At 39.1% G+C, this 27897-nt stretch overlaps 1 protein-coding gene across 2 annotated transcripts in view; it reads left to right on the top strand.

The window, feature by feature from the left end:
• Positions 1-27897, top strand: part of LOC126419890 (anoctamin-1-like) — a 133278-nt gene that overhangs the window by 23684 nt on the left and 81697 nt on the right. For both annotated transcript variants that reach the window (XM_050087153.1, XM_050087154.1), the window contains 2 exons: positions 5825-5985; positions 13786-13954. In XM_050087153.1, coding sequence (XP_049943110.1) covers positions 5825-5985; positions 13786-13954 — 330 coding nt within the window. The remainder of the gene's footprint in view (positions 1-5824; positions 5986-13785; positions 13955-27897) is intronic.

Below are 27897 nucleotides of genomic sequence, written 5' to 3' on the forward strand. Positions count from 1 at the left end.
CACAAACACACACACACAAAATTCAAGCTTTCACAACCCATGGTTGTTTCATCAGAAAGAGGGAAAGATGAAAGGATGTGGGTTTTAAGGGAGAGGGTAAGGAGTCATTCCAATCCCGGGAGCGGAAAGACTTACCTTAGGGAGAAAAAAGGACAGGTATACACTCGCTTGCGCGCGCACACACACACACACACACACACACACACACACACACACACACACACAAGCAGACATTTGTAAAGGCGAAGAGTTTGGGCAGAGATGTCATCTCTGCCCAAACTCTTTGCCTTTAAAAATGTCTGCTTGTGTCTGTATATGTGCGGATGGATGTGTGTGTGTGTGTGTGTGTGTGTGTGTGTGTGTGTGTGTGTGTGTGGGCGCGCGAGTGTATACCTGTCCTTTTTTTCCCCCTAAGGTAAGTCTTTCCGCTCCCGGGATTGGAATGACTCCTTACCCTCTCACTTAAAACCCACATCCTTTCGTCTTTCCCTCTCTTTCCCTCTTTCCTGATGAAGCAACCGTGGGTTGTGAAAGCTTGAATTTTGTGTGTGTGTTTGTGTTTATTTGCGTGTCTATCAACATACCAACGCTTTCGTTTGGTAAGTTACATCATCTTTGTTTTTAGATATATTTATTATTTATTACAATTTATTCAGTTGAGGGAGTCATTGCATCCACATGACATGATGATGGGACCTGCTTAAGTGCCATCTGGGCTGCAGTGTCTCTTGCTATTGGCTGCCCAGCTAGCGTAATTGCATTACAGTCAGAAGAAGAGTGCTAGCAAGCTGCAAAAGAATGCTGCCTTTGTTGTCCAGTCCGTATCATCTCTTCTAAGCTTATGAGCAGTGGCATAACCATTTAGCAGCCAGAAGTACTATAAAGATTGGTCCTTTCATTCTTTTATTGTAAAAATTATATACTGTATTCTTAAATGTGGTTTTATTGGTTTATCAACCTGTACTCCAGTTTTATTTTTTACAAATAACTGATTGAAATATTATTGTTATATTTGTAACATTTTAAAAAGTAAATCAGTTGACAATCTGAAGATTGTTTTGATGACCATAGTGCTTTACTAGGTATGGTCCTGTTGGAAGTGGTATGCTGTTGCCTTGCTCTGTCTGTGAACTGACTTACTCAGCAGTTATAGAGGAACCTACAGTTTGATGAGCCATGGTGCAACTTGTCATATTTTATAATGACTGTTATGAAAAGGATAGGTTGCTACTCGCCATACAGGGGATACGTTGAGTCACAGACAGGCCCAACAAAAAGCCTGCTACACATTTAAGTTTTCGACCAAAAGACCTCATTTTTAAGTAGAAAACAAACACACAAGCACAACTCACACACACATTACCACCGTCTTTGGCCACTGAGACTGAATTGTGAACGCACGGACGTACTGAGAACAGGGTAGGGCTGCTAGGTGCAGTTGGGAGGTTTAGGTGTGGAGGGAGGGAGGGAGGGAGGGAGGTAATAGGAAAGGAAGCAAGTAGAGGAGGGGGAAAGGACTAGTTGGCGATGGAATGAGAACACATAGGTGGGTGAAGGAGAGGGACTAGCAAAAGTTGAAGGCCATGATGGTTACGGGAATGAAGGATATATTCTAGCGAGAGTTCCCACGTGCACAATTCAGAAAAACTAGTGTTGGTAGGAAGGATCCAGATGGCACAGGCTGTGAATCAGTCATTGAAGAGCTTTGTTTTGGGCAGCATGTTCAACAACTGGGTGACACAGCTGTCTCTTGGCCAAAGTTTCTCAGAGACTTTTCAAGCATGCTTGTTGTTTTGCCCACATGGAAAGCAGCACAATGATTGCAGTTTAGTTAGTAGATCACATCACTGCTTTCACAGGTAACCTTGCCTTTAATGATATAGATGATGCCTGTGACTGGACTGGAGTAGGTTGTGGTGGGAGGATGTATGGGACAGGTCTTGCATCTAGGTCTGCTGCAGGGATATGAGCCATGAGACAAGGGGTTGGGTGCAAGGTGGTGAAAAGATGGACAGGGATACTGCATAGGTTCAGTGAACAGTGGAATGCCACTGTATGAGGGGGATAAGAATGGTGGGTAGGATATTCCTCATTTCAGGCTTGACGAGACATAGTCAAAGCTCTAGCAGAGAATGTGATTTTCTTAGTGCAGTCCTGGGTGGTACTGAGCCATGAGGGGAGTGCTTCTTGCTGGCTAGATGGAGGGGAGTGTCGGAGATGGTAAGAGACTGCAACCCAGCATTTCCTCTGTGTGATGAGTATGTGGGAGCACACAGATGAATAGCTGGGTGTGCACAGTACAGGGGCAGCGGCAAAGACTCTAGTGTGCACACAATCATTTACTCTTTGCTTTTTCTTTGTTTTGTCTTAGAGGTTCCATGTTAGTGTGTGGCTTTGCTTGAGAATAAAGTTGAATGTTAAGAATAGGAACGAATCAATCATTAATATAATGGAGCTACGTAGTGGCTACAAGTAGTAAACTGTCCTATTTGTTGTATTGTCATTATTCCATACTGGATATTCCATTGTTTGATTTGGTCATATTTTATGGTTTTCAGAAGTAAGGATTGTCATGTAGAGGACAGTTGCATCTACTGCAGAGAGTTGGGAAATGAAAGTACACTTAGGTGTACCTATATAATTCCCAGATTTTTGGTTTTACTAGGCTTACACACTGTTTTCAAACCTGACCTTGGAGCATCTACAGTGGAATTAGTATGCGGCGAAACCTTACACCTACCTGGAGAGTTTTTTCAGAAGAGTACAAGTGAGACGAACCTACCGTACTTGTTAACGAGAGTAAGGGCTCAACTGGCCGAGCTTAGGCCACAACCAGTGACATGGCGTGGCATTAGGCCGCCATTTGTACATTGAGAATTGAGCAAATACTCGCATGTAATGTTGCCAACCGACGCAGTCAGAACTCCATTGCAGCCGCCATACACGGGACCTTATAAAGTACTACACCGTATGGACCAGGCCATGACTATCCTAGTTTGCGATAAGAGTGTTACCTGTGTCAATAGACCGGGTGAAGCCAGCTCACTTACTGCTAGAAGATGTAAGACAAGAAGAGGAGGCGGGCCTGCAGCAAGATGAGGGGCCCCTGCAGGGTGCAACGGATGGTAGGACAGCGAGCCAGATGAAGCCGTGAGAGGATACGACGATGAAGTACAGACAGAAATTCGCACAAGAGCTGGGCGAAGGGTCCAGTACAAGTTTCCGCACATTCCTGGAGCTCCGCTCTTCAGGGAGGGGGATGTGTGGGAGCACGCAGACGAATAGTTGCATGTGCACAGTACAGGGGCAGCGGCAAAGACTCTAGTGTGCACACAATCATTTACTATTTGCTTTTTGTTTGTTTTGTCTTTGAGGTTCCATGTTAATGCCTGGCTTTGCCTGAGAATAAAGTTGAACGTTAAGAATAGGAACGAATCAATCATTAATATAATGGAGCTACGTAGTGGCTACAAGTAGTAAACTGTCCTATTTGTTGTATTGTCATTATTCCATACTGGATATTCCATTGTTTGATTTGGTCATATTTTATGGTTTTCAGAAGTAAGGATTGTCATGTAGAGGACAGTTGCATCTACTGCAGAGAGTTGGGAAATGAAAGTACACTTAGGTGTACCTATATAATTCCCAGATTTTTGGTTTTACAACAGTTTGACAATGCATAAACATATGTTCACCAAATGCTGCTTTTACATATGGTACATATGTATTTTAATAGCACTTTAATTAGCTCACAAGCTTTATAAAATTTTAGGTGTTAGAAATGAAGTGTGTAATAAATTGAAGAAAAAATTGCAGAATAAGTAAATCTTGGTTATCATGGCAGTGGTAATGAAGTGTTGGGAACAGGTGGAGTTGTTTGTTGTGTGAGAGACTTTGCCTTTGCCAACAGAAACTTAATTGCAAAAGAATAAGGTAATTCTGTGGCACTCATTCACTTGCAACCACTAATACTGTCCACATGAATAACTGAGAAGGTGGTATATCTGCAAAATGCAAGGAAATAGAGACTGGTTTCAGCCAGCTATTGATCCTTAAACTTGCAGAATTTTTAGTATAAACTCTGATACGGAGTGAAAAATACATTTTGGAAACAACCCCTATAATGTGGCCAAGCCACCCTCTATAGTGCTAATCCTGCAAGGCATGAAAGGGGCCATCTACGGCATTTGGAAAGTAGAGGGGAATTATTGATGGATTTGAGGCTCTGAACATGGCTGCTAAATTCGTAAAAGCATTAGCTGTGATAGTCTAGGATCTGGGTTTGAGTCCTGATCAAACACACAGTTTTAATATTCATTCACAAAATACTTACCACTACCACTCCAGATGTGTAGCTTTATTTTTCTGTTTGTAGTGAAAGGACTTCAGTTTATTATTTTTGATCATCCAGTGAATCACCTAAAGACTGAAAAGAAGAGCAATAAAAGATCCTGTTCTTTTGTCCTTGACACAATTTTTCAATGAAATATATCTAGTACAGGAGTTGTAGAATGACTGTAAATGTAACATAAATTTAGTCTGTCTGAAAGCAAAAGAATGTTCTTGACTGAATGGGTGAGTTAAATAAAAATGGGCATCCTGCTACTATTTAGCTTAAAAGTCTTCAGTTCACTGCTATTTCCAATTGTTGCTCTGCTCTTAACAGTGAGGTAGTGAAATCTGCTTATGTGACTGTCAGATGAAGCAAATAGTGGACCATTGAAAACCATCATAGAATGTTGACTGACTTGTGAAAACAATCTGAACCTTAGGTTGGTTTATCAGGATATAAAATAAACAATAATGCTAATGTAAAAGGGAAGTTAAAAGTAAATATACAGGATGTTCTGAAATTCCCGTTACAGACGTCTAGAGGGGAGCAAGTAAAAAATATTTTGAATTGTAATCCATGTCTGGAAACGTAACATTTCTGTGCTAGACAGTCATTTAAAAACATTTTTTCTAGTTAGGTATGCAACAGGGTAGTTATGGTGGGGCTTGCTTACATTGAATAGGCTAGTATCATTTGACATCTGTCCTATATTTTTGACCTAATTCGAGCCTTGTTAACATGTCTGTGAGTGTTAGAGCAGCATGTTTGTGTACACGTTTTGCAGAATATACCAACATGATCCTTCTGTATGGTGAAGCTCCTGGTAATGGAGGAGCTGCTCGTCACCTTTATCAAGATTGTTATTCACAACATCTGACTCCATTGCACATTGCATACCCTTTTTGCCTCAATTACACAACAGCTTTGAGATAGGGGTACCTTCACTGTCACCAGGAGTGACTGTGGTGCTACAAGTAAACACTGCGAACCCGAATTGGAAGTGTGTTTGTGATAACTGATTAAGTTTCTTTTTTGTTTCTTTGGTTAACAATGAGTGGACTTGTAAAACAAGTGGTGTACGACAGTGTCTTTTCTGTAGCATCAACAAGAAAGTAACCTAAAATATTAGGTCTTCAGACTAACTTACCTTTGACGTTTTCTGAGTATCTCTTTCTTACTTGTTCAATGCTATTAAAGAAATATTTTTGCTCGATCTCATTTACAATTTAAAGAGTTCATGAAAAGTTCTATCACATTTTAATACTTAATAGATAGCATCATTATGTTACAGTGACAGTGAAATAAAAGTATTCATGTAACACTGTGGCCCCAGAAAACCTATTATCTCTCGTGCTGCCTCCAAGTTCATAGTGCCAAAAGAATGTGTAATTCTTGTTTTATTAATTTGAAGAAATTAGTTTGTTTATAGCATTCAATGAATCTTACGCCTGTATGGGAAAAAAATTAATTTGTCATTGTACTATGCAACAGATCCCAGCACTGCAAGAAGTTCATCAGAAAACGCACAACATTTTGGATGGAGTCACTTCGTTAGCTGCTCGTGCTACAGCTCCTCTTAAAGTGGATCCAACACTTTTTCCTAAATCCAACCAGCGTTATACAGCTGTTTACAGCAGAGACCGGGAGTACTTGTGAGTATGTACTACTCTGTGCACATTGTTTTTCCTCTGTTTATGTGTCTTAGCATTATCCTAATAGAGAAATAATAAATACTCCTTCTTTGTAAAGTCTCAACCAACTCTTAACCTCTTTTCCTAGCCAGCCACCCCCACCCACGTATGGCGCGTGCATGCAGACGCGCGCGCGTGCACACACACACACACACACACACACACACACACACACACACACACACACACACACACACACAGTAATATAGCATTTTGTTTGTCATCATTGTGAAGCTTTTTTCACACATTATCTCCAGATAAAGATCCTCTTAAAATGTTCATCACAGTTGTATCCTAGTACACTCTTGTATACTAGCTGACATGCAGTGTTAATGGTAATGGCTAATGCCAATTTGCTAAGGCACTTTACCAGAATTCTTCATATTGGCACACTATCACTCATTCAATGATTAACCGATTGAGGATTGTACTCATCCATTAAGCAGACAAGGATACATCCATGTAATAAATTTGTGCTTCTTAAACCAAAAGATGATGATTGGCAGAGGATTAAAATTGTACCACTGTTGATAATAATACCTCCAATGCCAACCAGAAATAGTATGTTGGAAGAACAGCTGCTCTGTAGTAATATATTCCTTGAAATAGTTTCCAATCAGTGGAGCAGAATGGTTAAGATACTACACTCAGATTCAAAATCTTAACGTCTTTGTCTTGCCATCACCACCATCACTATCAGCAACATCAAAACAAAGCCAACAGCACATCATACACCATCCAGCCAAAAAATTCTGAGACTGGTTTTATTCCTGGCATATAAATGACTTCAGTATAGTAACTACTGTTGCACCTTGAACTAATAACTGTAAATAACATATGTACATTCAGTCAGTCAGTTGTGAGATGTGAGTGGTATGTAATCGACATGCAGCTGCAGTGTGTCAACATTGTTGTCACAAATAATGGTGCAACAACTTTAAATCAAGTGTTCAACATTCTCCAGAATTTTTGAAGAAGGGAAAAGTGTGTGCAATGTTTTGTCCAACACACCTTGACTCCCCAACAGAAATGACGGCACTTGGATGCCTGTTGTAAATCAATTACAATGCAAAAGGCGAGCAATTCTTTTCTGGAAAAAAAATCATTGCAGGTGATGATAGTGTATGTTATCAATGCAAAGCTACCAGAAAATGATGAAAGTGCAGAAATTCACTTGAAGGGTCAATTCTTTGACAACTTAATTGACATTAAAGCAATGTTTGAAAAAGTAATTGGACAGGTAAAAAATACACTCGCCAAGTGATAACAGGAGAACACACACATAAGGATATGGATATTTACAAGCTTTCGGGACCAGTGGCTTCTTCTTCTGGCAGAGGGGTTGAAGGGGAAGAAAGAGGAGTGAAGGAAAAGGGCTGGTGATGTTTTTTTTTTTTTTTTTTTTTTTTTTTTTTTTTTTTTTTTTTTTTTTTTTTTTTTCGTGGGGACCCGACCCATCAGTCTTCCGGTCTTCCGACTGGTTTGACGTGGCCCATCACAAATTCCTCTCTTGTGCCAATCTCTTCATCTCAGAGTAGCACTTGCAACCTACATCCTCAATTATTTGCTGTATTTATTCCAATCTCTGCCTTCCTCTACAGTTTTTGCCCTCCACAGCTCCCTCTAGTACTTCAGATGTTATTCCCTGGTGTCTTAACAGATGTCCTATCATCCTGTCCTTTCTCCTTGTCAGTGTTTTCCACATATTCCTTTCCTCTTCGATTCTGCGCAGAACCTCCTCATTTCTTACCTTATCATCCACCTAATTTTCACAATTCGCTTGTAGCAACACATCTCCAATGATTTAATTCTCTTCTGTTCTGGTTTTACCACAGTCCATGCTTACTACCATACAATGTTGTGCTCCAGATGTACATTATCAGAAATTTCTTCCTCAAATGAAGGTTTATGTGTGCTACTAGTCGACTTCTCTTGGCCAGAAATGCTCTTTCTGCCAGGGCTAGTCTTCTTTTGATGTCCTCCGTGCTCCATCCGTCATTGGTTATTTTGCTGCCTAGTTAGCAGAATTCCATAACTTCATCTACTTCACAACCATCAATCCTGATGTTAATTTTCTTGCTGTTCTCATTTCTGCTTCTTCTCATTACTTTAGTCTTTCTTCAATTTACTCTCAATCGGTATTCTGTACTCATTATACTTTTCATTCCATTCAGCATATCACTTAATTCTTCTTCATACTGAGCAACAAAATTTGTAAATAGCTTTACTATTCATTTCAGGCCCTCATACATAAACAACATTTCAGTCAAATGTAAACGAAATATGTATAATATGCATATTTGAACCATCAGTTCTTTTTATTTTAAACCCAGATATCAACCAGTTTTGGTCTTGGACCATCTTCACGGAAGAGGGTTAAATTGGCTTAAGCCACCATATTGCATTTCCCATTACTTAGAATATGTCATGCGTGATATGGATGTAAATATATGACACGAGACTTTAAAAGCAAACATATGAATACTAAATGTATACAGAGCAGTACTGCTCTGTATACATTTAGTTTTGGTATGCTTGCTTTGATAGTCATATATTTACATTCATGGCCTGCACAACATATTTTAAGTAATGACTGCCGTATATACTCGAATCTAAGCCGCCCTCAAATCTAAGCCACACCTGAAAAATGAGACTCGAAATAAAGGAAAAAAAAAAAATCCCGAATCTAAGACGCACGTGAAATTTGAGACTCAAAATTCAAGGGGAGAGAAAAGTTTTAGGCCACACCTCCAATTCGAAACAAAGTTGGTCCATTGTAATATGAAACACAATTTAGGTCGAATGAATGACGATACAGCTACAGTAGTTTAGTTCGAGTCATAAGCTTAGCAATTAAGCTTTACCAGGTAGCCATCGCTATGCATCAGGCGCTCCGCCCATATTTATACGGGTACTCTTCCTTTTTCACGTGCTTCGTCTGGTTTGAATCGATTGCTTATTTTGCTTTGATCTGATAAGTGCCGTTTTCTTTGTTATAGGTGTTTACGTCACTCTAAGCTGAAAATGCATTACTGTACTGTGTCATGCATTGTTTATCGCATTCTGATAGTGCCTGTTTACGGCCTGTCACCGCTCGCGGCAGGGCTTGCTTTTGTGCGTGCTACCGCCGCTTTTTCTTTTAAAAAAAAAAAGAGGAATCTTCTCATTAGCGAAACAATGGCAAGAGACTACTATTTGTTGTTACGTGCACTGCTGCTTTCTTTGATAATGATCAACAAGAACCATATAATGCACTGTGTGTGATAGAACATGTTCTGAACGAGAGTTAGACGAAAATTTTTCTCCGTTTGAAAATCTTTGCGGCCGCTTCTTTAGTACATCAAATTCTGCACAGAAATTAGTCATCTTAAATTTAAAAATCTAGTCAGTTGCCGTGCTTCATTTCTGACTGTATGACTATTAGGCATGAGAATAATACGAATATAAACATGACACGATATGTATATTCTTCCGCGTTTGCTGTTGTCTCACTCTAGTTTCATAGTTAATTAGGCAGACAGCATTTAAATGAGATAGCAGCAAACACGAAAGAATACATGGCAAAATGTGTATATTCATATTATTCGTATGGTGAAGAGAATACTGCATGTGATTCAGATTTCATCAGGTTCCTATTAGCAACCATCTCTTCTCACAGGTAGGAAAAAATTCAGAACGTAGAGTTGGCCATATTGACAAACATCCCAAACAGTCTTGCCAGTCGGATTTTCGTAGTACATTGAAATTCTGCTACATTCGAATATGAACAATACGGAATTTGTATTTACTTCGTTGGATAATGTATGAAAATGCAGTGGTCGAAACTCGGGGCGGAGAAAAAAAAAGCTCGTCTTCCACCTTTTTTTTAAATTTATTTACTGACACAGAGGTTTTGGCGCCAGTATTTATCTTTGTTCCCACAAAGCATGCCTGTGTAGCGCTACATATATTCGATGGCAGAAGTTAGTTGTGGCAGCACCTACCAACATTTTTCAGAAGTTCCGCTTGCTTTGCACTCGATTCTAAGCCGTAGGTGGTTTTTTGGATTACAAAAACCAGAAAAAAAGTGCGGCTTAGATTCGAGTAAATACGGTAATGCAAAATGTGGCTTAAACCATTTTAAACCTCATCCATGAAGATGGTCAAAGACCAAAACCAGTTCAAATATTCATTTTATACATTACTTAATGGCTGTTGACAGTCATCTCCCAAAAGTGTTTAAACCTTATATTGGCGTTTCAGAATATATGACGTGATGGTGTAATATGTAAGATTTGCTGACTGATTCCAGTTTCGTTTAAGTTGGCATTTTACAGAACACCTCAATTGCACTATTGGTGTTAAATTTTAGTAATTGTGTGAAAGCATTAAGAATTTGTGTGGAAAGTACAGCTTTGCTTTGCAAATATTGATGCTGATGCTAACTTTCCTGTGTTTGACCAGCAAAGAAAATAACCAACAGAATTTTCCCCATCATGAATAGCACAATTAATATAACCCAGTATAGGATGTCTGTTGTGTGTGACCTTATTGCTTAATGTAGATTCATTGTGTGGAATTTACATTACCAACATTTAAGGGATTCTGTAGTTGACCTCAGTTATTATTTATAGTTGACTTCAGTTTTTATTTATTTATTTTAATATAAGGAAAGAAAGAAATTTTTTGTCTAGATAGGAGCTTGTGAATTTCTGAAGTACATTTCACTTTATTGGACTAACCAAAATGGTTATTTTCTTTAAGGACAGTTCATTGTGCTACATGAAATGCAGTTATCCAATCTCAGGTAGTACATATGTTATTGTTCGACAAGTCGCAAGATTGCTAGAGAACTGAATGCCATGACATCACCTTTAAGATTACAATCACATATTCGTGTTGGATCATGTAGTCTTGTCATTCTAGTGAATGGACAGCAATTACCACTTCACTTACCTGTGGTTACAACACCACCACAGCAGCAGCAATAACAACAACATCAACAACAACAACGGAAAATCCAGGATGGAATGCAACAGTATAATGAAGAGGATAGTTGCTACTACCCGTATAGCAGACATACTGAGTTACAGCAAGACACAACAAAAGGACTGTCAGAAAGTTAGCTTTTGGCCAACAAGATATTTGTCAAAAATAGACAACACCCACACCCACATTCACACATTATCATGTGCGCCCACACACACTCACGCAAATGCAACTCACACACACACACACACATGAGCACAGTCTCTGGAAACTGGAGCCAGACAGCAAGCAGTAGCAACGGGAGAGGCAAACAGGTGGGGGTAAGGAGGAGGCTGGATCAGGGAGGGGAGGGATAGCAGAGTGGGGTGAGGGACAGTAAAGTGTTGCTGGGAGTGTGAAGTGTTGCTGGGAGTGTGAGGAGACGAAATGGAGAGTAGGGCAGTTAGGTGCAGTCAGGAGGCTAGACGTAAGATGGGAAGAAAGGGTGGAGGGAGGGAGATAGTAGTGGAAAAGGAGAGAAGTAAGAAGACTGGGTGCATTGGTGGAATATAGGGTCTTGTAGTACTGGAACGGGAACAAGAAAGGGGCTAGTTGGTAAGGACAATGACTAACAAACGTTGAAGCTAGGAGGGTTACGGGAATGTAAGATGTACTGCAGGGAGAGTTCCCGCTTGCATCCAACTACCTCTCATTGTGCCCTAAAATGAGAGATGTCCTACCCTCTATCCTTCCCACCCCTCCCATAGGAGTATTCAACCACCCACCGAACCTACACAATATCCCCATCCATCCCTACACAACCTCTACTCCCAACCCTTTGCCTCATGGCTCATATCCCTGCAATAGACCTACATCATGACTTGTCCCATACATCTTCACACCACCACCTACTCCAGTCTGATCACAAACATCACCTATTCCATCAAAGACAGGGCTACCTGTGAAACCAGGTGATCTACAAGCTAAGCTGCAACCATTGTGCTGCATTCTATGTGGGCTTGACAACCAACAAGCTGTCTGTCCACATGAATGGCCAGTGACAAACTGTGGCCAAGAAACAAGTGGACCACCTTGTTGCTGAGCATGCCTACATTCCTGTAACCCTTCTGGTCTCAGCCTTTGTTAGTCATTGTCCTTACCTACTGAGCCCCATCCCTGTTCTCATTCCAGCACTACACAGTCCTGTGTTCCACCGATGCAGTCTTTCTACTTCTCTACTTTTCCGCAAACCTCCCCTTCTCCCATCTTCTGTCCAGCCTCCTGATTGCACCTACCTACCCTCCTCTCCACTTCGTCCCCGCATGCTCCCAGCAATACTTTACCATCCCCCACCCCACCCTGCTATCCCCCCTCCTCCCCCTCCTCAACACAAATCTCACCACGTTTAAAGCGCCCAAACCACTTGAAAATCTGTGTGTGGCTCATAGCGTCCTCCTGGAAAGCTTCCTGAAGCATTTGATGTGTCTCCATTGCAGTTTTTTTAAGCGGGAAACAAAATTTCACACACACTCTTTGTTCTTTTAAAGTTGCCGTAACGACTTCGCAGAGGTAACCCGCCAACTGTCAGAGAAACACAATACCACACTTCCACATTCAGCTCTACACTGACACCGTCTGCACAGCTGTTTCATGAAGGTCTCTACTAACACCATCTAGCGTGAGAACCCTGCACTATGTCTATGAGTGGCAGCGCCCTCGGAGTCCGGTTTCTTTTGGGTCCCCCCTAGTACATTTTCTATTACCATCCTAGACAGTCGATCATAATGTAATGCTCTCAGTGCTAGCTGTGTACATACTTCTTCACAGGGAACAATGGAGATTAGGATTTTTCTGACAGGCAGATTTTCCAGTAGTGAGCTGTTGTAATGAAGTGCAGTTTCTGGTTGAGTTGTTTCTGCTGATGAACCTGTATGAAACTGGGGGAACACAGATGCCTACTGAGAAACCTGGCATCTGCTGAACATGCCATTTTGAGATATATTGTCATCAAATACTTATTGCCCAGTTCATTGTTGTATTGCTGCTCTACTGTGTTGCACCTCTTGACACATCCAGTCACCAAATTCAGTTCATAATGTCCTCTTCCGCAATGATTGTACAGGCTTATTGTGTGCTATGGTACTATGGTGTTTCATTGCAAACATGATACACACCCACAGCCAAGGTTAGTGTAATTCAGTGACTGCTTAAGAGAGGCACATGTGTCAGCTAGGATCAGTTTATTTTGTTTGGACTGAGGCACTACAGATGCAATATTCAAATGCAGTAATTGCCTTCAGTATAAATTAATTGTATGATTGTATCTGTATTAATATTCCTCTAAATTTTTTACCAAGTGCTTTGTCAGCTTCGGAATTAAGGCGAAGAGTCAGTATAGTAATCCTCTGATTTTACATGTTTCATGAAATTTTAAACGAATTTTAAACATACACGCTCAAGATTCAGCCTCAGTGCAATCATTTCAGAGAATCCGTTCATTACTAAACTGTTCCAACCATAATTTGTGAGGGTATTTAGCCCTTTTTAACCTAGTACATTACAGATTCCAAAAAAGGGCAAAGTGATTTGATAAAATGTGATAATTTCATCCATTTCTCTTTACTTTCTAAATATGTTTCTTTCATAGCAGTCAGTCTTTGTAGGAATCAAAATATGAATGTTAGAAAACTGAGACGTTTTACACTTCTTACACATTTTAGTCATCAGTTTTACTGTGTCGAAATTAATATTACAAGATTATGCAACTGAATGTTATAGGTCAGTGTAATGTTTTATGGTTCTTTGTTTTTGCAGGTTTGATATAAAGGCACCTGGGTTTTTTACACCAGCCATCCATTCACGTATTGTGCAGTTCATACTTGATCGCAACCGTTTCTCAGAAGCTGAACATGATGACTTTGCATTTGGTATTGAAAGACTCATTGCAGAAGCAGCTTATGTTGCAGCATATCCTCTGCATGATGTGAGTTGCTCTTCTGTGTAACACTTGTTGACAGTTCTATTGATTAAAGCAAAAATATGTGATGAGTACACCTGAAGAACAAAGTAAAGGTGAGAGAGTGAGAGGGAGCTTGAGTGTGAGTGTGTGTGAGTGAGCGAGTGAGTGTCTCGCTCTCCACACATCCTTGTCCAAATATTCCATTTTTTTACTGTAATATGGTGGTGTGAAAACTTTCCATTTTTGCTTCCAACTGCCAGTATAATATTCATTGCTTTCACAATCTTAAGACTGAGTGTGTGTTTAAATGCTTGTACACATCTGTTTGGAACTCCAACAACTGTAGTATCAGCAGGTGAAAAGTAGGCATTTTAATACATTCACATTTTATGTTATTTAATAAAAAAAAATTCAATTAGAAATGGCTTTTGACAGAATTAAAGTGCAGATAAATCTCTTTATTTTCTCTCTTTGCTTTATATAGTAGTCATAACAGTTACAACAGGAAAGAGATTTACACAGGAGGATAAAGTTCATATACAGTATAACATAATTACATGGATGATCTCTAATGCTTCAAAAACCAACTGTGGCTTTTGGCTTCCATGCTGAGGAAGGCTGTGACATTTATTCGACAAAACTAACCTAGAGCTAAGGTTACACTGCAGATCAATCTGTCACCAAGATCAAGATTTCAGGGGGCAGTGGGCAATATAGCCAAAAGTTTACTTACTGTATCTTCTTTCTGTTCTATAATCAACTACGAAATAACACTAAAAGCTAACTCCAAGATAATATCTACAGTTAGCAAGCATATTTATGCACCGACGTCAAATTTCTTGACACTATATCGCAACAAATTATACTAATAGAAATATTGTGGAGACATCTTTAATGCAGTGTATGTTAGCTTTGCTGCGTGCTTAATGTTTTTTGTGTTTTCATTTCTAAACTTCAGGTGTTAAATATTTTGTGTATGTTCAGTCTGCAACATTTCTGTGACATTGCAGGTCTTGTTCCGTGATTAGCTGACAAAAGAAAACCAGGAAACTATGATGCTGATTAAAATGTCTGTGAAGTTAACTGTCTTGTTGGTTTTCATATTTAATACTTGCATGTTATGAACATATCCACTTTAAGTGATACAGATTATTAAAGATCTCTCCAGAACACAATTTTTTGCATGGTTTGTGGTGTAAAGTGTTGGAAAATGGGACATCAGTGGATAAACATGTTACCACCCTTTCTTATGCACTTCATTTAGTAGGCTAAATATGTAGTTACAACAAAGAAATTGGTTTTCATCAGCTGTTAATGCATGGTTTGTGTAACTTAATTCGTTTGTTACATATAAAAATAAAGATGAGGTGACTTACCGAACGAAAGCGCTGGCAGGTCGATAGACACACAAACAAACACAAACATACACACAAAATTCTAGCTTTCGCAACCAACGGTTGCCTCATCAGGAAAGAGGGAAGGAGAGGGAAAGATGAAAGGATGTGGGTTTTAAGGGAGAGGGTAAGGAGTCATTCCAATCCCGGGAGCGGAAAGACTTACCTTAGGGGGAAAAAAGGACAGGTATACACTCGCACACACACACATATCCATCCACACAGGCAGACATTGAAAAATATGTCTGGTCAGGTATAGACTCGCACACACACACATATCCATCCACACATACATACACAGGCAGACATTGAAAAATATGTCTGCCTGTGTCTGTATGTGTGGATGGATATGTGTGTGTGTGCGAGTGTATACCTGTCCTTTTTTCCCCCTAAGGTAAGTCTTTCCGCTCCCGGGATTGGAATTACTCCTTACCCTCTCCCTTAAAACCCACATCCTTTCATCTTTCCCTCTCCTTCCCTCTTTCCTGATGAGGCAACCGTTGGTTGTGAAAGCTAGAATTTTGTGTGTATGTTTGTGTTTGTTTGTGTGTCTATCGACCTGCCGGCACTTTCGTTCGGTAAGTCACCTCATCTTTATTTTTATATGTAATTTTTCCCACGTGGAATGTTTCCCTCTATTATATTAATTCGTTTGTTTATAGAGTAAATCAGTTTGTCTCCCCTTCTGTGCTGCAAAATGATCTATGACCATTTTGTTGAAATTTGGACAATTCAGTAACGTTCTCGTTCCTCTTCTTCAACAGAATGCATCAAAAGCACACAAGGCCTGTCCTCACTTATAGTATTTCACATGAAGGAAGTACAGGGAAGCTAAGACAAAATGGGTGCATGAAAAATCGAAAAAGAAATGATAGTTGGAAGGACTGACTCAGTGTATCGGAAACTCAAAACAATCTTCGTTGAAATTTAAAGCAAAGGTGGTAACATTATGAGTACCATCGGAATTCCATTGCTAAATGCAGGGGAGAGAGCAGTTGGGTGGAAAGAGAATATTGAAGGGCTCTATGAGGGGGCAGATTTGTATGATATGATAGAAGAAGAAACAGGAGTCGATTTAGAAGAGAGAGGGGATCCAGTATGATGATCAGAATTTAAGAGAGCTTTGGAGGACTCAAGATCAAATAAGGCAGAAGGGATCGATAACATTCCATCAGAATTTCTAAAATCATTAGGAGAAGTGGTATCAAAATGACTATTCATGTTGGTGTGTAGAATGTATGACTCTGGGAATATACCATTTGACATACAGAAAAATATCATCCACACAATTCCGAAGACTGCAAGAGCTGATAAGTATGAGATCTACCACACAATCAGCTTAACAGCTCATGCATCCAAGTTGCTGACGAAAATAATGTACAGAAAAATGGAAAATAAAATTGAGGATGTGTTAGATGACGACCAGTCTGGTTTTAGGAAAGGTAAAGGCACCAGAGAGGCAATTCTGACATTGCAGTTGATAATGGAAGCAAGACTAAAGAAAACTCAAAACACGTTCATAGGATTTGTCGACCTAGAAAAAGCAGTTGACAATGTTAAATGGTGCAAGGTGTTCTAAATTCTGAGAAAAATAGGAGTAAGCTTTAGGGAGAGGTGGGTAATATACAATATGTACAAGAACCAAAAGGGAATAATAAGAGTGGAAGACCAAGAACAAAATGCTCAGATTAAAATGGGTGTTTATCTGTACATCAAAGAAACAATGATGGAAATAAAAGAAAGATTCAGGAGTGGAATTAAAGTTCCAGGTGAAAGTGATCAATGACATGATCCACTGGGCATGAAAGTGAAGAAGAGTTACATGATCTGCTGAATGGAGTGGGCAGTCTAATGAGTACAGAATATGGATGAGAGTAAATTGAAGAAATATGAAAGTAATGAGAAGTAGCAGAAACGAGAACAGCAAAAAACTTATCAGGATTGATGGTTGTGAAGTAGATGAAGTTATGGAATTCTGCTACTTAGGCAGCAAAATAACCAATGATGGATGGAGCACAGAGGACATCAAAAGAAGACTAGCCCTGGCAAAAAGGGAATTTCTGGCCAAGAGAAGTCTACTAGTAGCAAACATAGACCTTAATTTGAGGAAGAAATTTCTGAGAATGAGAATGTACATCTGGAGCACAGCATTGTACGGTAGTGAAATGTGGACTGTGGGGAAACCAGAACAGAAGAGAATCAAAGCATTTGAGATGTGTTGCTACAGGCGAATGTTGAAAATTAGGTGGATGGTAAGGTAAGGAATGAGGAGGTTCTGTGCAGAATTGGAGAGGAAAGAAATATGTGGAAAACACTGACAAGGAGAAGGCACAGGATGATAGGACTTCTGTTATGACATCAGGGATTGACTTCCATGGTACTAGAGAGAGCTGTAGAAGGGAAAAACTGTATAGAGAGGCAGAGATTGGAATACATCCAGCAGATAATTGAGGACGTAGGTTGCAAGTGCTACTCTGAGATGAAGAGGTTGGCACAGGAGGGAAATTCATGACAGGCTGCATCAAACCAGTCAGAAGACTGATGAGCCCTGGAGGGGGAATGAATATTTTCATCCTCTGTAGCACAGAGAAGCATTGTTCTGCCTGTCTAGTCATCGTTGGCAGGGTCACAATTATCTGCAGAAATTTAACTCTTTCAGGAAAAACTTTTGTCAGGTTGCCTCCATATAGGAAGTTCAATAAGATCAGAGCATCTGGTGCTTTTGTGACATCATTTTGGCTGTATAACACATGTCGTCCGTAGTGTAAGTCGGATTACTTTATTTTAAACAAATTAACAGCTGATTCCAGTTCTTTTTCTGGGAAAATTTGATGTTTCATTAATGACAGTGGTTCAAACAGCTGTGAAACTGACAAGTCACCATTAAAACTGAATGATCACTGACATGAGCTATGATGCAGTTGCAGATGTCTTATGCACACACCATTCTCGATTCCATGAGAAATTTCTGTTTTGCAGTTGATTCTTTTTGTCCCCAGTGATTGTCAGTGTCAAGTGAGATGTTAACATGTTGTACAGTAGCTTCAAAGTGAGATACGCATTCAGTATTTTTCACCATATCAGTATTCCTTGTACAGAACGATAAAACAAGGCTTGATTGTATTTGAAAAACGTAACCGAAAAAGGAAATTTGCATCTTGCAGGAAACCCTTCTGTCCTGTAGCCTGGTTTCTTGTCCTGCAATCATTAGTATCATCATCAGTAATTTTGTCCATGTGCTAAACAATTTAATTTCAGTATTTGTATATAGTCTTTATGCTCCGCAGTTTGAAATTCCGTCTGATGGACTGAGGACATGTAGGAATACATTTCTTCACAATCTCTCAGAAATGGTTGTGTTGTTAGAAGACTGGGAAAATGGGTGGAAAATCTTTCCAAGTTTCTAAAGAAGATTAACACATGCTTGTTGCCTGTCACAACAACATTCAGCATTTAAATTCAACTGATATGAAAAGCATTGAATAAAGTGGCCATTTTTATACTATTCTATAATTCTCACTTGAACTCCACCATTTGTGGCCACACACAACAGGAGCCTATCTTAAAACCAGGCTTAGGATTCTTAGGTACAAATTTCAGATGGAAAAAGGAAGGGAAAAGGTGCTTAAATACGGTAAAAAAGGGATGAAAGGTGCTGGTTTATTCAACTATTTCAATGATTTCTCTTTCCTCTATTCTAGTTTATTGAATTACAAACAAGTACATCAAATTGTCACTCATCAAAAGAAGGAAAAAACATGAAGCTGTTGTACTTAAAGACGTTAAGCATATCTACATTTTTAAAAGTAGGTCTGTTTCTATTAGGAGATAAAACATCTTTGTAGATGCTAATGCTTCTTTCGACATCCACAGAAACCAGGAGCAAACCTTGTATTGACTCGAAATAGCATCTCTACAGATGTGGTGAATTTGTCAATGTCTGGTTTCTTCAGAAGACTAGACTCAAATACATCTTTGTCAAAGCCATGTAACTGTTCCCTCATGGAAGTAAAAATAGTCCATTGTTCTTCCTATTGTAGACCTTGTTCTTCTAATTGCTTGATAGCTGTAGTCAGGTACTTGTAACTGTGAACACAATATAGTTGTCTGCAAATTATGTATTTTTTCCAGTAACAGAAGTTGCTGTGCCTTGGAAATTGCACCTGCGTTGGCTGGACCCAAAGAAAACACAAACTCTCTAATTTGTCAAAATTCTCACGCAACATGGCAGCACATTCAATCCGAGATCCTCGACAATAATAACCGGGGAATTTGTAAGGGGTAGGCCAGTGGTTTCCCTGCAGGCAACATGACTCGGAGCTTTCAGTAAAATCTTCTTCGGGTCAGAGATGAATTGATTTGCGATGTCGTATTCGTTCCTTGGGGATTCACAAACCCTTTGAAGTGTGTGAACCAAGCATGTCACATTCGTCAATTTAGGAAATAAAGTTTTCAATTGGTTAACAGCTGAAACCATGTATGGACTCCGGTCCATAATCACAAGAAGAAGTTGTTCAAACTTGATACCAGTAGGCCAGAGTTTTTGGCAGAAGTCCACAAATGATTGCGTTACTGTACTGGCATTGTCTTTCTGAAATTCATACATTTCTTACAACATGGGCTCAACTTTCTTCTCTTATAAGGGATAAACTAAAATGTTCAAAACATATCGTTCCGTCGAGTCTAAGGTTTCATTCACAATGATTCACAAATCACAGTCATACTCTCTCTCTCCTTGATTTTTTGTGTGTTTGTTGGTAAACAGGACCCATGTAGTTTTTTTTCCTAAAGTTCTCTCATCGGGTATTGACATCTATGTGTATTTTTCAAGACATCCCTTGAAGGCTGGAATGTTCATCTTATTGAGTGGAATTTCTGTTTGTGTAAGAGCTGCACACAAATAGATGTTTAATTCTGTCAAATTTTGGCTTTTTGAAGAACTCTGTTGGAACGCATTTTGTAATAGTGGCTGCAGCCGTGATATGTTTTCTGGAAGAGTCTTATGCTTTTGATGCTTTGAACTGGAAATGTGTTTGATGTGATCTCGTTGGCATTTTTCATCTAACTTAATTCCTGAATTGCAAGTAGTGCATCGCATAACAATTGCTTCAATGTCTATGAAATCCTGTTTGAATTCCTGAGCCAGAACAATAAATCCGGCACTGTGGACACCTTTGGCGCAGTAAAGTTTAGTAGTACACTCATTTAGTAGCATACAACAAAGAGCTAACACCAGTTCAGTTGCTAATTCAATACGACTGTCTCACAAAACTCTTGTGCTCATACGCTCACTTGCTGTCCGCACTCTCTTTTATAACACCAAGGCAATTATCAGAGTGTTGTCATTCATGCTGGATCTGAAGTGTCAGCAATTTCTAGTAGCTTTGAGCAGAACTCAGTCTCTATTCTCAGAACTACATGCGTGCATTTACTGCCATCTCTGCGTGACCAGCCTCCAACATCATGTGAACAGATGATGTCTCTCACAGCACCAAATTCAGACTGATTCTGGCGTTGTAGAATCACCCATTGTTAATTGCATAATAATGCAGTCTACTTGACAGCGGAGAAGCGAGAGAAAGAGGTTTTGTTGAACACACAATTATTTTCTGTTAATGCAGGTGTGCTTTCAAGTCACACACGTGCCTTTTACTGAAAAAGGTAGACTTACTATTAACACGTACAAAGCAAGCTGAGGAGACATTAATTGAAAGTTAAATATTTCATATTGATTAAAAATCTTACAGAATAAACTGAAATGAAACTGAAAAGAAAAAAGGGGGAATGTGCGATTGCTTGGGGTTAAAAAAAAAAAAAAAAAAAAAAAAAAAAAAAAAAAAAAAAAAAAAAAAAAAAAAAAAAAAGAGAGAGAGAGAGAGAGAGAGAGAGAGGAAAAGGACGTGTGAAAAACTGCCTCTTTTCGCAACTAGAAACAAAATTTCACACAGTGATAGCTTTCTGAACAGCTTTAATTTATCATAAGAGAAAAGACGCACCTAAAAATCCTAACCCTGGTCATAACAATGTGCTAACAGTTTTTCAGGTGTTTCATTTACTTTCATTTTGTCTAGCCTGTTGAAAACAGCTGCAGTTAGACTATCTGTAGTGTGGCTTTTTGGTCATACAAAGACAGTAAATCTTTCATTTATTTTCTCCAGTAGTACCGTACTAAATTATTAGGAGCAGTTGTGATAAATTTGCACAGTCAGTGGTTCCATCATCTTTGATTGCGAGGATAGTTATCTTTGACAGTTTCTGATTTTTCAGTGTGCTGCTTCAGTTCTGGCATTAGACCAACTAGCCCATGAAAAATTCCTCAGTTCTTGGAATATCTGTTTCGTCATGGCCTCTTACACATAAGATAAGCTGAAATTTGCTGCAAAATTTAATGCAGTCTTATCGGTTTATCCTCTATAAACTGGTTCTTTGATGCATTTTCACTGCTTGTGTTTACATTAAGGTGGTAAGCGCTATGTAGGTGGCATTTAATGTCCATTTTACCTAGAACTGAAAATTCAGTAAAACAATATAAATATTTTTCACTATAATTGTTTTTTTTTCTTTTTTTTCCCAGCTTTTATGGTCTGTGGTACTGTTCTCAGTCCAGACCCTATCACAAACAACATTATCACTACAATTTGTAATGAGATAGATGAAACAGAAAAATGTATTTTTCACTTCACAACTACTCAGTTGCATTGCAGATTGCTCTGTTGTAATTGCATGTATACCGTATTTACTCGAATCTAATCCACACTTTTTTCCGGTTTTTGTAAGCAAAAAAACCACCTGCGGCTTAGAATCGAGTGAAAAGTAAGCGGAAGTTCTGAAAAATGTTGGTAAGTGCCATCACAACTAACTTCTGCCATCGAATATATGTAGCGCTACACAGGCATGCTTTGCAGGCACAAAGATAAATACTGGCACCGAAATCTCTGCGTCAGTAAATAAATTAAAAATAAAAAAGGTAGAAGACGAGCTTTTTTTCTCCGCCACGAGTTTTGACCACTACATTTTCATGCATTATCCAATGAAGGAAATAGAAATTCCGTATTGTTCATCTTCGAATGTAGCAGCCTTTCAAATATTCATAGCAACAAAAATAAATTTCTTAACACAAAAATACCAACAATGCACAAGGCTTTAAGACTGTTGCACGAGTTGATACGCTGGGGCTCATTAAGATTTCATGTAGCATACCTATTGCTTCGTGGAATTTTCTGAAGTGCTTGTTGGTGTTAGTGACCCATAATAAAGAGCTTTCATTATAGTGCCAAATTCAAGAGGGGAGTTATTTCTTTTGTGGAACAAAGTTCTAATTGTGCTGCAGGTCTGCGATACGGGATTGATGAGAGCAACGTCAGGCGATAGCGACTGCAGAGAGACAAATTATTTGAGCGTTCAATTAGCAGGAAAGCATTTAGTGGGCCAAAGTGTGGCCGATATCATGCACTAGAAGTGATTTTAAATGAATTTGTTAAGGAACAGTGTCAGAAATTCCTGCCTGTGAACGCCGAAATTTTAAAAATTAAGGCACTTGAAATTCCTAGAGAGCAAAAAGTCAAAAATTTTAAGGCTTGTTGCAGCTGATTTGATCTGTTTATGAACCGCTGGGTTTTTCACTTCGGAGGCAAACTTCAGTTTCACAGAAGCTGCCGAAAAATTATGAAGAAAAACTTGTGGAATTTCAGCACTTCATAATCAAGCGGCCAACAGAAAAGCAATACCTTCTTGGTCAGATAGGAAATGCTGACCAAACTCCCGTATATTTTGATAATCCATCAAATTATATTGACGCCAAAGGACAGAAAGACATAAGTGTTCTTACATCAGGGGATGAAAAACAGCGGATGTCTGTCATGCTTGCTTGCACAGCAGATGGACATAAATTACCCCATTCATAGTTTTCGAGTGAAAGACTTTATCGAAATCGGAAGTGTTTCCAAAAACTGTAATTGTATGAGCAAATGGAACTGGGTAGTTTTCAGAGGACATGGTGTTTGAATGGATTAGGCATGTGTGGTCTCATCGTCCTGGCGCAATGCTTGGTTTACGCAGTCTGTTGGTATTAGATGCGTACCCAGACCATTCAACACCTGCAGTAAAACAAAAATTAGAGGAAAGCAAAACGGACTTGGCAGTAATTCCAGGCGGGATGACGTCAAGTCTGCAACCACTTGATGTCTGTTTGAATAAACCATTTAAGGACAAGCTTAAATGCATGTACACAGACTGGCTTTTGAAAGGTGACAGACAACTGACACCAACAGGACATCGTAAAATGCGAAAGTTTGTCGCAAGTGTGCCAATGGATTGATGATGTATGGAAGTGTGTTCCAAATCAGACTGGGCACCAAGCATTTAAAAAATGTTCGGTATCCAATGCACTAGATGGTACAGAGGACGATGCTCTGTATGAAGAAATGACCAGCAAAGAATCGAGTGATAGTGATTCAGGATCATGACAGATATTTTAAACATCTCGTATAAGATGTATTACAAACCTTATAAAATTTTGTTTTAAATTTCAGTGTTTAATTTCTAATTTATTTTCATTCTTATTTTATAAGTGTTGCTACTCTGCATTGCACAGGATACAAAAGCATGGAGAGCCGCATCAAATCAGTCCACGAACTGAAAACAACAACAACAACACACTCTGCATTTGAAGTCATCACTAAAAATCTACTATGAAAATCTGACTGGCAGGACTGTTTGGGATATGTGTCAATATGGCCAACTCTACGTTCTGAATTTTTTCCTACCTGTGACAAGAGATGGTTGCTAATAGGAACTTTTATGAATCATGAATCACATGCAGTATTCTCTTCACCATAAGAATAGTATGAATGTAAACATTATGCCATGTATTCTTTCGTGTTTGCTGCTATTTCATTTAAATCCTGTCTGCCTAATAAACTGCGAAACTAGAGTGAGACAACAGCAAATGCAGAAGAATATACATATCATGTCAAGTTTATATTCATATTATTCTTATGCTGAATAGTGATACAGTCAGAAATGAAGCACGGCAACTGACTAGATTTTTGTATCTAAGATGACTACTTTCTGTGCAGAATATAAGGTACTAAAGAGGTGTCTTCAAAGATTTTCAAACGGAGAAAAATTTTCTATCATACACAGTCTATTATTTGGTTCTAGTTGATCATTGTCAAAGAAAGTAGTAGTGTAAGTAACAACAAATAGCAGTCTCTTGCCATTGTTTCGCTAATGAGACAATTCCTCTCTTTTTTTTAATTGTAAGCGGTGGTAGTGCGCACAAAAGCAAGCCATGCCGCGAGCGGTGACAGGTCATAAACACTCATTATCAGAATGCAACAAACAATGCATGACACAGTACAAAAATATATTTTCAGCTCAGAGTGATGTAAACACCTATAACAAAGAGAATGGCACTTATCAGATCAAAGCTAAATAAGCAATCGATTCAAACCAGATGAAGCACATGAAAAAAGAAGGGTACCCGTATAAATACGGACGGAGCACCTGACGTACAGCTATGGCTATCTGGTAAAGCTTAACTGCTAAGCTTACGACTCGAACCAAATACTGTAGCTGTATCTTCATCCATTCAACCTAAATTGTCTCTCATGTTACAATGGACCTACTTTGTTTCGATTTGGAGGTGCAGTCTAAAACTTTTCTCTCCCCTTAAATTTCGAGTCTCATATTTCATGTGTTGCTTAGATTCGGGAAAATTTTTTTTACATGATTTAGAGTTTCATTTTTCAGGTGCGGCTTAGATTCGAGTAAATACGGTACCCTTGTGTGCATTTATGCTGTTTTTGTTCTTGATTTATGTTTAGATCAGTTCTGAACAGACTTAGTTCCTTCACTTTCACCCTAAGCTCACGTTCCAAATTTTTACCTTATAAATTACATACTGAATTCATATCATCCTGTTTTCGGAATTGCAATCTGCTGCAGTTATTCACAAGAAAATAAAACTCACAAGAACTCGAGCACAAAAAGGAACTTTTTAATAACACACTGTAACCCACAAAACACAGCCAGAAAACAAAGAAACTAAAAGGAACAGGACATGTTTCTTGTACTAATTTCCTCTAATCATTCATGAAACTCTCTTTAGGTTGTCTAGACATTTTCAAACTTATTCCTACAAGGGATAAAACTGCCCAAGTCAGAAACAAAACATTAATAATAAATGTCAATTTGTGTAGCATCGAAGTGTGAGATGATGCAATGGCTGGCACACTGGACTTGCGTTCACGAGGATGATGGTTCAAACGTGCGTCCAACCATCCAGATTAAGGTTTTCTATGGTTCCCTAAATTGCTCCAGGCAAATGCCAGGATGGTTCCTTTGAAAGGACATGGCCCATCCCTGACACAGTCGGAGCTTGTGATATGTTTGTAATGACCTCTATGTCAACGGGATGTTAAACAGAAGCATTCTTCCATACTTAGTAAGGAACAATAGAGATAGGGAATCAATAGCGAAGCCTCAGCCATTCTCATCATTCCGTCTTGATGTGAGCAGTGGAACATGAAAATAATGTGGAGGTTGGCAGGACTACCATAGGCCGAATGATCAGTGCCTTTTGGAGAGCCATTACTGATGCACTCTGTAGAAGCTAGGAACCCCCTCCCCCCCCCCCCCCCCCCCCCCCCCCCCTACTCCCGACCACTATATAGAATAGAGCTGACGGGTATTTCAAGGTGTAGCCATCAGATTAGCTACTATCTGTATCAACAGTTCCAAAAACATTGACTGTCATTGTTTAAATCCACATGGGAAATACGTGAAATGTCCCAATAATTCACATTCTGTAATACGTTACTGAGAAATATATTATAATATATATTTTGGGGCAGCTATACCTCAGAGCCTTTAACTACAAGCCCTTTTGTTTGCCTGTTAACACGTGTATCTTCACTTCTGCTGTAATAATGCTAACCTCACCAACATGATTTGTACTATGCAATCTGCTGTATGGTGTGTGGCAGAAGGTACATGGTGTACCAATATCATTTAGTAGTCTTTGGTTTATTGGCAGAATGCTGGGGAACTGCAATCAATTTGCAAAGGAAATTACTTACAATTCACTCTTCAGGGTGTACCGTATTTACTCGAATTTAAGCCGCACTCGAATCTAAGCCGCACCTGAAAAATGAGACTCGAAATCGAGGAAAAAAAATTTTACGAATCTAAGCCGCACCTGAAATCTGAGACTCGAAATTCAAGGGGAGAGAAAGGTTTTAGGCCGCACTTCCAAATCGAAACAAAGTTGCTCCATTGTAATATGAGAGACAATTTAGGTTGAATGAATGACGATACAGCTGTAGTAGTTTGGTTCGAGTCGTAAGCTTAGCAGTTAAGCTTTACCAGGTAGCCGTTGTTATGCGTCAGGCGCTCCGTCCGTATTTATACGGGTATTCTTCCTTTTTCATGTGCTTCGTCTGATTTGAATTGATTGCTTATTTTTCTTTGATCTGACAAGTGCAGTTCTCTTTGTTATAGGTGTTTCTGTCACTCAAAGCTGAAAGTGCATTACTGTACTGTGTCATGCATTGTTTGTCGCATTCTGAAAATGAGGGTTTACGGCCTGTCGCCGCTTGCGGCATGGCTTGCTTTTGTGCACGCTACCGCCGCTTACAATTAAAAAAAACAAAGAGAGGAATCTTCTCATTAGCGAAACAATGGCAAGAGACTTATATCTGTTGTTACTTACACTGCTGCTTTCTTTGATAATGATCAACAAGAACCAAATAATAGACTGCGTATGATAGAAGATGTTCTGAACGAGAATTTAGCGAAAAATTTTTCCATTTGAAAATCTTTGCAGATGCCTCTTTTGTACATTACATTATGCACAGAAATTAGAGTCATCTTAGATTTAAAAATCTAGTCAATTGCCGTGCTTCATTTCTGACTGTATCACTATTAGGCATAAGAATAATACGAATATAAATATGACATGGTATGTATATTCTTCCGCGTCTGCTGTTGTCTCACTCTAGTTTCGTAGTTTGTTAGGCGGACAGGATTTAAATGAGATAGCAGCAAACACGAAAGAATACATGGCAAAATGTTTATATTTTTATTATTCTTATGGTGAAGAGAATACTGCATGTGATTCACAATTCATAAAAGTTCCTATTAGCAACCATTTCTTCTCACAGTTAGGAAAAAATTCAGAAAGCAGAGTTGGCCATATTGACAAATATCCCAAACAGTCTTGCCAGTCGGATTTTCGTAGTACATTGAAATGCTGCTACGTTCGAAGAGGAACCAATACGGAATTTGTATTTACTTTGTTGGATAATATATGAAAATGAAAATGCAGTGGTCGAAACTCGGGGCAGAGAAAAAAAAGCTCGTCTTCCACCCTTTTTTTTTTATTCATTAACTGACGCTGAGGTTTTGGTGCCAGTATTTGTCTTTGTGCCTGCAAAGCATGCCTGCGTAGCGCTACATATATTCGACGACAGAAGTTAGTTGTGGCGGCACCTACCAACATTTTTCAGAACTTTCGCTTACTTTGCACTCGATTACAAGCCGCAGGCGGTTTTTTGGATTACAAAAACCGGA

The sequence above is a fragment of the Schistocerca serialis genome, chromosome 9 (genome assembly GCF_023864345.2).
Source record: "Schistocerca serialis cubense isolate TAMUIC-IGC-003099 chromosome 9, iqSchSeri2.2, whole genome shotgun sequence".
In the NCBI taxonomy this organism is placed as follows: Eukaryota; Metazoa; Arthropoda; class Insecta; order Orthoptera; family Acrididae; genus Schistocerca; species Schistocerca serialis.